At 49.0% G+C, this 11,530-nt stretch overlaps 3 protein-coding genes and 1 non-coding gene across 4 annotated transcripts; 3 read left to right on the forward strand and 1 right to left on the reverse strand.

Annotated features, from left to right (window-relative positions):
• Positions 1 to 324: 324 nt before the first annotated feature.
• An08g03280 (uncharacterized protein) lies at positions 325 to 1,921 on the forward strand (the record flags this gene model as incomplete). Its single annotated transcript, XM_001392408.3, has 2 exons — positions 325 to 472; positions 552 to 1,921. The coding sequence occupies 2 exons, from the start codon at positions 325 to 327 to the stop codon at positions 1,919 to 1,921; spliced, it is 1,518 nt and encodes a 505-aa protein (XP_001392445.1).
• A 373-nt stretch (positions 1,922 to 2,294) lies between these two features.
• An08g03290 (uncharacterized protein) lies at positions 2,295 to 3,382 on the reverse strand (the record flags this gene model as incomplete). Its single annotated transcript, XM_059748944.1, has 3 exons — positions 2,295 to 3,091; positions 3,158 to 3,276; positions 3,306 to 3,382. 3 exons carry the CDS (start codon positions 3,380 to 3,382, stop codon positions 2,295 to 2,297), a joined length of 993 nt encoding a protein of 330 aa, XP_059603961.1.
• A 2,219-nt stretch (positions 3,383 to 5,601) lies between these two features.
• On the forward strand, positions 5,602 to 10,458 carry An08g03300 (uncharacterized protein; the record flags this gene model as incomplete). Its single annotated transcript, XM_001392410.3, has 10 exons — positions 5,602 to 6,484; positions 6,539 to 6,590; positions 6,642 to 6,658; positions 6,715 to 7,285; positions 7,338 to 7,421; positions 7,469 to 7,528; positions 7,604 to 7,793; positions 7,852 to 9,285; positions 9,333 to 9,736; positions 9,786 to 10,458. The coding sequence occupies 10 exons, from the start codon at positions 5,602 to 5,604 to the stop codon at positions 10,456 to 10,458; spliced, it is 4,368 nt and encodes a 1,455-aa protein (XP_001392447.3).
• Positions 10,459 to 10,954: 496 nt separating this feature from the next.
• tRNA-Gly (GCC) lies at positions 10,955 to 11,025 on the forward strand. Its single transcript has one exon. It is a non-coding gene; the product is annotated as a tRNA-Gly (tRNA).
• Positions 11,026 to 11,530: the final 505 nt, after the last annotated feature.

Genomic DNA, 11,530 nt, shown 5'->3' on the forward strand with positions numbered 1-11,530 from the left:
ATTTACAGGGCAGACAAGTGGAGTGGAAAAAAGTGGAGCCCGCCATAAAAGTTGGACTGCCGATATTCGATTATTGAATGATGAATGGATGGTTCAGTGGTTCTCCGAGTCTCCGGTCTCTCTCCGCTCCATCCTGAGACTTGCCCGTTTCATTCCCCCAACACCTTCCTTCTCTTCGTCTCAAACTCTTTCATTTCCTTCGTCTTTCTCTTATTCTTATGGTTAGTATTCTTACTGACCACATTCACTTCTACGCATCTATCTTTTCTCATTTCTAAATACGGTCGGCTCTTCACCTCCACGCTGTGCCCTGCGCTGGGCACTATGACCACCTCCAACGGGCCTCCTCGCCCGTCGTTTAACAACGCGGATCATCCGGAAACTCGGGATCAGCTGCTTGAACATGATGCGACGCTGATAGTCTCCAACTCGGTCTCTCTCACCCTAGGGGGCGACTCTCTTTTGATTGTCGGTAAGTCTCATTGCGCAATTGCCCTTCTCGAGATTATTCACCGAATTCCCGTGTTAACGAGGTACTGGCATTCGCGCAGATGAGCGTTCCATGCGCAAATCCGAGCGTGGGTGTTGCGGCATCGCCAGCAAAACAGCCAAACCCACTCACTCCATTGCGCTTTACAATGTCTTGGACGCCGACCTGTCGCCCGAGGGCCTTACTATCACCTATGCGGAGCCGGCCTCTAAAGAGGATGTCTCTGTGTCCGCCCTGCGATACCCGTTCGCGCCCGAAGAAAAGGCGGCGGTAGAATCCTGGACGAACAAACTCTTATCCGTTGCGTATGGTACCGCCAAACAGTACAAGAGACTCAAGGTTCTGGTCAACCCGTTCGGCGGTCAAGGCCACGCGGTCAAATTGTACTCCTCGTATGCAGCTCCTGTCTTTGCTGCAGCCCGCTGCCAGGTGGACGTGCAGGAAACAACGCATGGAGGCCACGCCGTTGAAATTGTGGAGCAACTGGATGTCAATGCGTATGATGCGATCATTTGCTGCTCCGGAGATGGTTTGCCTTACGAGGTTTTTAACGGTCTGGCGAAGAAACCTAATGCCGGTGAAGCTTTAGCTAAAGTGGCCGTGGCAATGGTGCCTTGCGGGTCCGGAAACGCAATGGCGTGGAATCTTTGCGGAACGGGCAGTGTCTCAGTGGCGGCTTTGGCCATTGTAAAGGGTGTCCGAACCCCTATGGATCTGGTTTCCATCACGCAGGGAAAGACTCGCACGCTGTCCTTCCTGTCACAGTCCTTCGGTATCATCGCGGAATCCGACCTCGGTACAGATGATATTCGATGGATGGGTGCTCACCGTTTCACCTACGGATTTCTCAAGCGTATCATGCGCCGCGCAGTGTATCCGTGCGATCTGGCAGTCAAGGTCGTAATGGATGATAAACAAGCGATTAAAGATCACTACAGTGCTTACGCGCAGAGCCAGCCGCCCAGTCGTCCGGACAAGGGTACTACAGAACAGCCGGACGGGCTTCCCGAGCTCGTGTACGGCACCGTGTTGGACGAGCTGCCCAAGGACTGGGAGGTTATTCCAGCCGAGAATCTTGGCAATTTCTATGCGGGCAAGATGGCCATCGTGTCCAAGGATACGAACTTCTTCCCTGCTTCTCTGCCTAACGATGGCCTGATGGATATCGTCACCATCGATGGGACTCTCAGTCGCCTGACCACGCTCAAAATGATGACCGCCATTCCCGAAGGCGATTTCTTCGATATGCCTGACGTCAAAATCCGCAAGGCTCTTGCCTATCGGCTTGTTCCCCACGAAAAGGAGGGCTACATCAGCGTTGACGGAGAGAGCATACCTTTTGAAGCTTTCCAAGTGGAAATCCACAAGGGCTTGGGCACTGTCCTCTCGAGGTCGGGTCACCTATACGAAGCCGAAGGACCGAAACCTTAGACGTTGGGGGATGATACAAGCGAAAAAGTAGCGGGTGGTACTTTAGATGTCGTCGTTCTATATTCTTCATTCTGGTCTTCGCACTCTGATGATACCCTGGCGCAAGACTTTCTGTTTTGGCTTGCTTTACTGTCGTTTCAATTGGATTGTGCTTTCTGTATACTAGACAGCAGTGCACCAAGATGGCGCATAGAGTCACTATATAAATATACATTGTTTCATTCACATGATGTAGTAGAGCTAGCCGACTCAAATCAGGCCAGCCAATAAACACAGCATGCGCACGCTGCCATCCAATTCACAATCTATACACTTTTGATCAAACAGAAAAATGCAAGAGCCATTAGAATTTATACAGACAAATATCAACAGCTCAATCAAACCCATCCCACTCCTCATCACTACTCTCCTCCACCACCTTCCTCTCCTTAACCCCCCACTCAACCAACCGCTCATCATCCAGCGTCTCCGCAGCCCGAGTCCGCACAGGCTTATACCCACTCTCCGCCTTCAACTTCTCAATCGGCCTCAACAAAAGCTCCATCGGCACTCCGCCCTTGACCTTCTTCTTCGGTTGCCCCTCTTCCTCTCCCTCCTCGAACTCCAATACTTTCTCCAACTCATCAATCCAGATATCCATCACATGGTACCGCAATCCGTCCGGTCCATGCGGCATGGGCACGTAATCTTCCTTCTCGTTCATGGGCGGTTGATCCGGGTCAAAGTTCAGAGGGCACAAGGGTCCTTCTTCGATGATGGTGATGTAGGATTCGAGGGCGGACCAGTCTTTTTCTTCTGCGGTGGTTGCTGATGATGTGGATTCTTCTTGTTGGGTTTGTTTCTTGTTCTTGTTGTTCTTCTTATTCCGCTTTGATGATGTAGGCTCTTCTTCTCTTTTGCGCTTGCCGCCGTTTGTGGATGTGGTGCTGGAGGTGGAGGATTGCTGGGGCTTGAGGAACACCTCAAATGCAACGCCCACGTAGCAACGGATCAGGAATAGGTACTTGTCTAGACGGAGACGGTCGAGTGAGTGGAAGTCCCGTCCAATGGTTATCCAGAAGGCGCGGAGGAAGCGATGCAGCGTGCTTCGGGGGAGCGTCGGGACCAGGCTGTAGCTGAGAGTGCGGGCGAGTGCTTGTTGCGTTAGGGGACGGTCGGAGTGGTAGAAGCCTGGTTAAATACATGATTAGTTGGTGTTTGTGGCGGTGTGATATTTGGGGAAGAGATGTAGCGTACAGAAGAATAGACCCTTCCATAGTTTGAGGAGGTCGATGAGGGAGAGGTCGGTTTTGGAGCGGAGGAAGAGTGAGAGAGAGTCGGTGGCTTTGTCGCGGATTTTCTTCTCTGTAGTTTTACTTCGTTAGATTTGGTTTTCTGGACGTACGAATTGGACGGATGGGTGAGGTATGTACCGCTCGAGGCGAGATCCCGTACGAAGGGAGTCTTGGTCACGTCGGACATGGTTGTGCTTGTTGGTGGTGGTTCCAGTTCAGGAATAGATTGTTCGAGTGCGGTAGCTGGGGGGGATGAGCCCTTGGGCTTGTGATGTTCGCGGGAGCGAGACGATTGATGTGCCTGCGCTTTCCAGAGCGTAAGATTCCTTGGTGGTCTCTGGACAATGGTGGTTTGGGGAAGTCCTTGGGATTGATGAAGCTATTCGTGACTTTTTTTTTTTCTTTTTTGGAGATATTTTCTGTTTGCATTGTTTGATTTGCAGTGTGATTTGGTTGGTTGGTTGTTTTTGGATGCCGGTTGCGGTGGGGCTGGTGTGGGGAAGGCGATGGACTAATGTTGATCGGGTTAGCATTTTAGTTACTATCTACAGATCACGATGGCTTTAGAGTGATGTATATCTATGACCAAAGTAGGGAGGGATGTGATGGATAGGGTCCTTGTAAGAAGGTATTTTAACTGCAGAATATATGGCTCTTGCTGGGTTGACGAGCGTTCCTGCCTATCTCTGTATCATAACGATGTTCGCACTTTCCGTTTATCAATCCTGAGAGGAAAGCCCATCTTTCTCTCATCTTCTTCTCTCCCTTCCCTTTCTCATCTCCTCTTCTCCTTCAATCCGACACCTCAACTTGACACTTCAACAAGCTGTTAGCATGCACAGCCTAATCATCACTCATCTGAGGGGTTTGGTCTAGTCGGCAAGTCATAGTACGACTTGCTACAGAACCACCACCACCACTAGCATCAACAACAGCATCATCGTCACACCACCACAACAGCCACAGCCATCCTCATCACCATCAACAACAACAACAACAACAACAACAACAACAACAACAACAACAACAACAACAGCCGCGACAACAAAAACACAAACTTGGTGAGTCATTTACTACTACTGCGTTTCTGGTGGTATCTGAAGCTTCACAGGTCATCCACCCATGGCTATTGTCTAGCGAGATAGACACTGACGAGACTTCTGTCACTAGATAGATGCAGCCCGGCCAATCAATCATTTCTATCTGGGACCGCAGCTTCGGAACGTCTTGCTGCTGCGAAGTGCATACCATCATGGTTGCAAACGCGTCAGTAATAAGTGGGCTGGACTGGGTCTGGGCTCGTCCCTCCCCTCAGGCGGTCCTTGATAGCGCCAAAACCATTTCCAAAAGGCGCCGGACTTGCTGGGTAACTCAAAGCCTGTCCAGCCCTTACGGACATTAACTACGGCTTGAGCCAGCTCTGTGGTTAGGCGCCTCTCGTAGATCTTGGTAGCTTGGATTGGTTGTAGCTTTACTAAGGTTGATAGCTTAGATAGGCCGATGAAGCTACGCAGCATAGTGGAGGCACCAGAACGATGGTCGGGCACCTTTAGGCGGTGTTCTGGATAAGTAGGCCGGTCCGAAAGAACCTGTTGAAACTAAGACCCGACCACAAGTACGTTTATGTATTCAGTTGGTAATACAATGCTGATTATTCGGTGCTCGCCTATCCCAGTAGCTTCTAGCCTTTCAGTGGGTGATCATTAAAGTATTATCAACCCCAGACCTGCAGTAGTCTAGAAGCCTGCATCTTAGAATGTGCTGCCCGATATTTAGGATTTGAGCCTCTCGGCTTATTATTCAACGTACAGTTACTGTGCATGAACTCCTGGTACAACGAGAGTGCCCGATGCAAACCCAATGCGCGGAGAACTAAGAAAAACCACGCATTCCGCATCCGGATGGTCGATATCCCAGCCCCTCCAGGGACGGAACCACAACTCTCAACTTCCAATTAGCAGCTCTTGCAGTTTGTCCATTGCTCTTGTTTGTTCCACCGATCGAATCAAGTGCTCCGTCTCGTAGCATTATTGGAAACCACTGGCTCCTCGGGTCTCCCGTCGTTACACGGAAGGTTGCGGGTGACATCATCACTTGCAACGTGCACAAATGACAACATCAAGCGTCCTGAATCTTATTTGCGTCCCCCAAACTCTTTGTCAGTGAATGATGTCGGCAAAGCGAAGATCCGTCTCCAATCGAGGGAAATCGGCCATGGTAGGAAGGCACGCGTTACCCGAAGTCCTGACAGGCTATTCGCTAACCTGGATTTCCTGAAATTCTTCATCACCCCTCTGGTGCTCTTTGGGCCAATTCTTCTTCACCCGCTTCTATTTTCTTTCATCTTCTAGGGTGAGCTCTACCCTTGTTTCCCGCTCTAGCTTGTCGTCAATCTCGTCTTCAAAGATGGCTCAGCTTGAGAAGCCCGACGAGAGCTCGCAGTCCAGCTCCTCCAAACAAGAGGAATTGGCCTCTGGGCCGAGCAATTCTCAAAGACCGCCGAGGTTGACGCGCAATGAAAGCTCTTTCATGGAGAACATGGACCCTGAGCAAAAGGCTGAGTTGACCCGCTTGGCTTCCAACTTCCCAAGGCGCCAGAGCACTCTCGACTCAACCGTCGATGGACCGGTTGAACGAAAGGACACTCTCGAAGGACTGGAAATGGGCGATCCAGTTCTTGATCCCACAAATGACCAGTTTGATCACTATAAATGGGTTCGCATGGTGCTGAAGATGTTGGATAGGGAGGGAATCCCTCGACCTCCTTCGACCGGTGTCGTCTTTCAACATCTCAACGTCTCGGGCTCGGGTTCCGCCCTGCAATACCAGAACAACGTGTCTTCGATTCTTCTAGCCCCTTTCAGACCACAGGAGTACCTGCCTTGTGTTCAGCGCACTCCAGAGAAGCATATCCTGCGTGACTTTGATGGTCTCCTCAGAAGTGGTGAGCTCCTGATCGTTCTCGGACGCCCCGGGAGTGGCTGTTCGACTTTCTTGAAGTCCTTGTGTGGGGAACTTCATGGTCTGAAGCTGCGCAAGAGCTCTGAAATCCAGTTCAATGGTATCTCCATGGAGAAGATGCACAAAGAGTTCAAGGGCGAGGTGCTATACAATCAGGAGGTGGATAAGCATTTCCCGCATCTCACTGTTGGTCAAACGTTGGAATTTGCCGCCGCTGCGAGAGCGCCCGAGACCCGATTGCAAGGCGTCACTCGACAGCAATATGCTAAATACGTTACCCAGGTTGCGCTGACTATCTTTGGCCTGTCACATACGTATAACACGAAGGGTGCGTCTCTGATGTCAAATTTCAGCCATTGAATGTTCCTAATCCTGCCTCCAGTTGGCGACGACTATATCAGGGGTGTATCAGGAGGTGAAAGAAAGCGAGTCAGGTATGTTTGATCCTAGATTTGCCTTATCATATCGCCCTAACTTGTCTGCAGTATTGCTGAAATGGCGCGTGAGTTATCATACCACTTCAAGTGTATAGCTAGCAGTTGAATTGACATGATCCAGTCTCCGGAGCACCAGTTGGAGCGTGGGATAATAGTACTAGAGGGCTTGACTCTGCAAGTGCGCTGGAATTTGTCAAGGCTTTACGAGTTTCATCCAACTTAGCCGGTACCTGCCATGCAGTCGCTATTTATCAAGCATCTCAAGCAATCTACGATGTCTTTGACAAGGCAATCGTTCTGTATGAGGGCCGTGAAATATACTTCGGGCCATGCGACGAGGCAAAAGAATACTTCGAGGACATGGGGTGGCTTTGTCCGCCGCGTCAGACCACTGGTGATTTCCTGACATCAGTCACCAACCCCCAAGAGCGTCAAGCACGTGAAGGAATGGAGAACAAGGTTCCCCGAACACCAGATGACTTTGAAAAGTACTGGAAGAACAGCCCTCAGTATGCCAGGCTTCAACAGGAAATCGAACAGCATATGAAGGAGTTTCCATTAGGTGGAAAGCATGAGCAACAGTTTGGTGAAATGAAGCGCCTGAAACAAGCGCGACATGTTTGGCCAAAGAGTCCCTATATAATTTCGATCCCCATGCAGGTTAAGCTTTGTACCATTAGGGCATATCAAAGGTAATTGCTGCTAATCATTGTATATCTCTATGACAAATGCTGATTTTTCTAGGATATGGAATGATAAACCTTCTACATTGACGAACGTCATTGGCAGAATCGCAATGTCCCTCATCATTGGCTCAATGTATTTTGGGTAGGTATCTTATCTACTGCAGTTCGAACGTGCACTAAGACGTACAGGACGCCAAATGCCACCGTGGGCTTTCAAAGCAAAGGAGCTGCTCTTTTTTTCGCTGTGTTGTAAGTTGTCCTCTAAAGAGTGGGCATGTTGCAAGCATAAATGGGAGAATGGGATGTGCTGACTGCGTTTCTCAGGATGAACGCTCTCATAAGCATAACAGAGATAAACTCACTTTATGACCAACGGCCAATCATTGAAAAACAAGCATCATACGCTTTTGTCCATCCTTTTGCTGAAGCCTTTGGTGGCATTGTGTCCGATATACCCGTCAAATTCGTCTCTGCTGTGGTGTTCAACATCATCTTTTATTTTCTAGCTGGCTTGGTAAGTAAATGCAATAACCCAGGTACTCCATGTGTACCTCAATTGACCGTGAAAATAGCGCTACGAACCATCACAATTCTTCATATTCTTCCTATTCACTTTTCTGAGCACGCTTGCGATGTCTGGCATCTTCCGGACCCTTGCAGCCTCGACGAAGACACTTGCACAAGCAATGGCTATGGCTGGTGTCATTGTATTGGCCATCGTCATCTACACCGGCTTTGTAATTCCTACACCTCAAATGTCCTCTATTCCATGGTTCAGTTGGATTCGATGGATCAACCCCGTCTTTTATACCTTTGAAGCTCTAGTTGCCAACGAATTCCACGGCCGACGGTTCACATGCTCACAGTTCATACCATCATATCCGACTCTGAGTGGTGACTCTTTTATCTGCTCCATTCGTGGCAGTGTCGCTGGTGAAAGGACTGTCTCTGGAGATGCTTACATCGAAACCCAGTATAGCTATACGTATGCACATGTATGGAGAAACCTTGGGATCCTCATAGGGTTCTGGATCTTTTTCACGGTGATATACTTGGTTGCGACGGAGCTCAACTCTGCAACTTCGTCTAAAGCTGAGTTCCTCGTATTCCGACGAGGCCATGTCCCTCCTCACATGCGCGGCCTCGACAAAAAGCCCCAGGGAGATGCCGGAACCAGTAGTGTTGCCGTGGCCCACAGATCTGCCGAATCAGAGAAGGATGCGTCTGCTCTCCCCAAACAGCATAGTATATTCACGTGGCGGAACGTTTGCTACGATATACCAGTCAAGGGAGGCCAACGGCGTCTTCTGGACAATGTCTCCGGATGGGTCAAGCCTGGAACACTCACGGCCCTTATGGGAGTCTCAGGTGCTGGAAAAACCACCTTGCTTGATGTTCTAGCAAAACGTGTTTCAATAGGCGTTGTGACAGGCGACATGCTGGTAGATGGAAAGCCGCTTGACAGCAGCTTCCAAAGGAAGACGGGGTATGTACAGCAGCAGGATCTGCATCTTTCTACAACAACTGTGAGAGAAGCTCTGCGGTTCAGCGCACTTCTACGCCAACCTAAGTCGGTTTCCAAGAAAGAAAAGTACAAGCACGTTGAGGAGGTTATTGAAATGCTTAATATGCAGGATTTTGCTAGTGCTATTGTCGGAACACCTGGTGAAGGTCTAAATGTTGAGCAGAGGAAGTTACTGACAATCGGTGTGGAGCTTGCCGCTAAGCCTGCGTTACTTATCTTCCTTGATGAGCCAACTAGTGGGTTGGATTCACAAAGCTCTTGGGCTATTTGTGCTTTCCTCAGGAAGCTCGCAAACCATGGCCAAGCAGTGCTCTCGACGATTCACCAACCCAGTGCGCTTTTGTTTCAGCAGTTTGATCGCCTTCTCTTCCTAGCAAAAGGGGGGCGGACGGTCTACTTTGGAGACATAGGAGAGCAATCACAGACCTTACTGACATATTTCGAGTCAAATGGTGCAAGGCCATGTGGGCCGTCAGAAAATGTAAGTACTCTAAATGATCGTGTGGGGTCTTATGCTGACCGGAAAAGCCCGCCGAATATATGCTGGAGATTATAGGTGCCGGCGCCTCTGGAAGAGCTACCAAGGATTGGCCAGCTGTTTGGAACGACAGCCAACAGGCTACTGATATTCAGAAAGAAATTGATCGAATTCACCAAGAGAGAGCCTCTGCTCCCGAAACTGGCAATGATGATGCACAGAAAGGAGAATACGCCATGCCTTTCCCCAACCAGCTGTGGCACGTAACCCATCGTGTCTTCCAACAGTATTGGCGTGAACCTTCCTACGTATGGGCCAAGCTTATTCTGGCTACCGCTGCCTCCTTGTTCATCGGATTCACATTTTTCAAGCCCGATAACAACATGCAAGGGTTTCAAGATGTCCTGTTCAGCGCCTTCATGCTCACTTCGATTTTCTCAACTCTGGTGCAGCAGTAGGTACATCGCCCTACTTCCTTCGACAACAAGCTAACAGGGTTTCAGGATAATGCCAAAGTTTGTGGTTCAGCGATCACTTTACGAGGTGCGAGAGAGACCCTCCAAAGCGTATTCATGGGCAGCATTCCTTGTCGCCAACGTTCTGGTTGAGATACCCTACCAAATTCTCGCCGGAGTCATTGCCTATGCGTGCTACTACTATCCAATCTACGGAGCCAATCAGGCGTCTCACCGACAAGGGCTCATGTTACTCTTCGTCGTACAATTCTACATGTTCACCTCAACGTTTGCCGCTTTGGTAATTTCCGCGCTGCCCGACGCCGAAACAGGAGGTTCCATCGCCACGCTCATGTTCATCATGGCTTTGACATTCAATGGTGTTATGCAGCCACCCCAAGCACTACCAGGATTTTGGATCTTCATGTACCGGGTCTCACCGCTGACCTACCTGATTGCGGGTATCACGGCAACGGGGTTACACGGACGGACAATTCAATGTTCCAGCGAGGAGATGAGCGTGTTCAATCCTCCCTCTGGTCAAACCTGCGGCCAGTACATGGCTCAGTACTTGCAAACTGCTGCGGGGCGACTGTCTAACCCAACAGCGACGCAAGGATGCCAATACTGTCAGATGCAGAATGCCGATCAATACCTAGCAACAAGTGAAATCTGTAGGTCTATGTATCCCAAACTCCGCTTTACCTTCCACACATGCTGACGAATCTGAAGACTACAGCCAGCGCTGGCGGAACTTTGGAATCGGATGGGCATACGTGGGGTTCAACATCCTGGGTACGGTCGCCTTGTACTACATGTTCCGAGTCAAGCACTACAACCCCACTAGCCTGGTCAGAGGCGTGGTACAGGGCGCAAGGGTGGTCTGCCGTGTATTCAAGAGACGATCCGGACAAACGCCCAAGGGAAGGGAAGCCGAGAACGGGAAATTGTTCTAGGCTTCTGGAAGGGATAAGCATGATCTACATGTCGCGGGATTTTATGATTAGATGTTATTGTCAGCATTCTACTGATTGTTTATTTCAGCATGGTATATGCTTGTCATGGACATAAAACACATTCTGTTAAGTATACTTTTGCACGTATGTGCTAACTAGTCATTAATGGAAAATTCAACATGTTATCCTGTCCCTAATAGAGCACAATAAAGAAAAATAAAATAAGCAGCGAATCAGATAACGCAGTGGTCCGCCGCCCAAGCATCATTGGTCTAGTGGTAGAATTCATCGTTGCCATCGATGAGGCCCGTGTTCGATTCACGGATGATGCACAGCAATTTCTTTTTTCTTTTTACACCCCTTTCTAGTAGTACGTTTTCCTAAAGTTCATTTTCCTTTCATTTTTCATCTTTTTCTTCAATAATGATATATCTTAAACTACAGTGCTGATTCCGTCTGTAAGTTGATATACTATGTTTAAGACTCGTCGGCAATCCGTGTTTAGTGGGTAAGAGAGTACAGCACATTAATATATATAATCACCAAACCGATGCCCACCAACTAAGCTGACGGATGAGGTTATCTACTGACGGAGTAGTATACACTAAGATGGACAGTAGATTTTAGCAGAGATAATGGTTTAGATTACCGACTACTGTAAGCTACGAATCAAGTACCTGGAGGAAGGATGATAGACGGGAGGATATATCATACTACTACTACTATCACAGAGTATTTAGTTTAGTATTCAGTATTAAGATAATAGTTGTGAGTGTTAAATAGCTATGTAATTGTTAATTAAGGTAATAAGTACTAGACAAGAAAGAACATTCCATC

The sequence above is a fragment of the Aspergillus niger genome (assembly GCF_000002855.4).
Source record: "Aspergillus niger supercontig An08".
NCBI lineage: Eukaryota > Fungi > Ascomycota > Eurotiomycetes > Eurotiales > Aspergillaceae > Aspergillus > Aspergillus niger.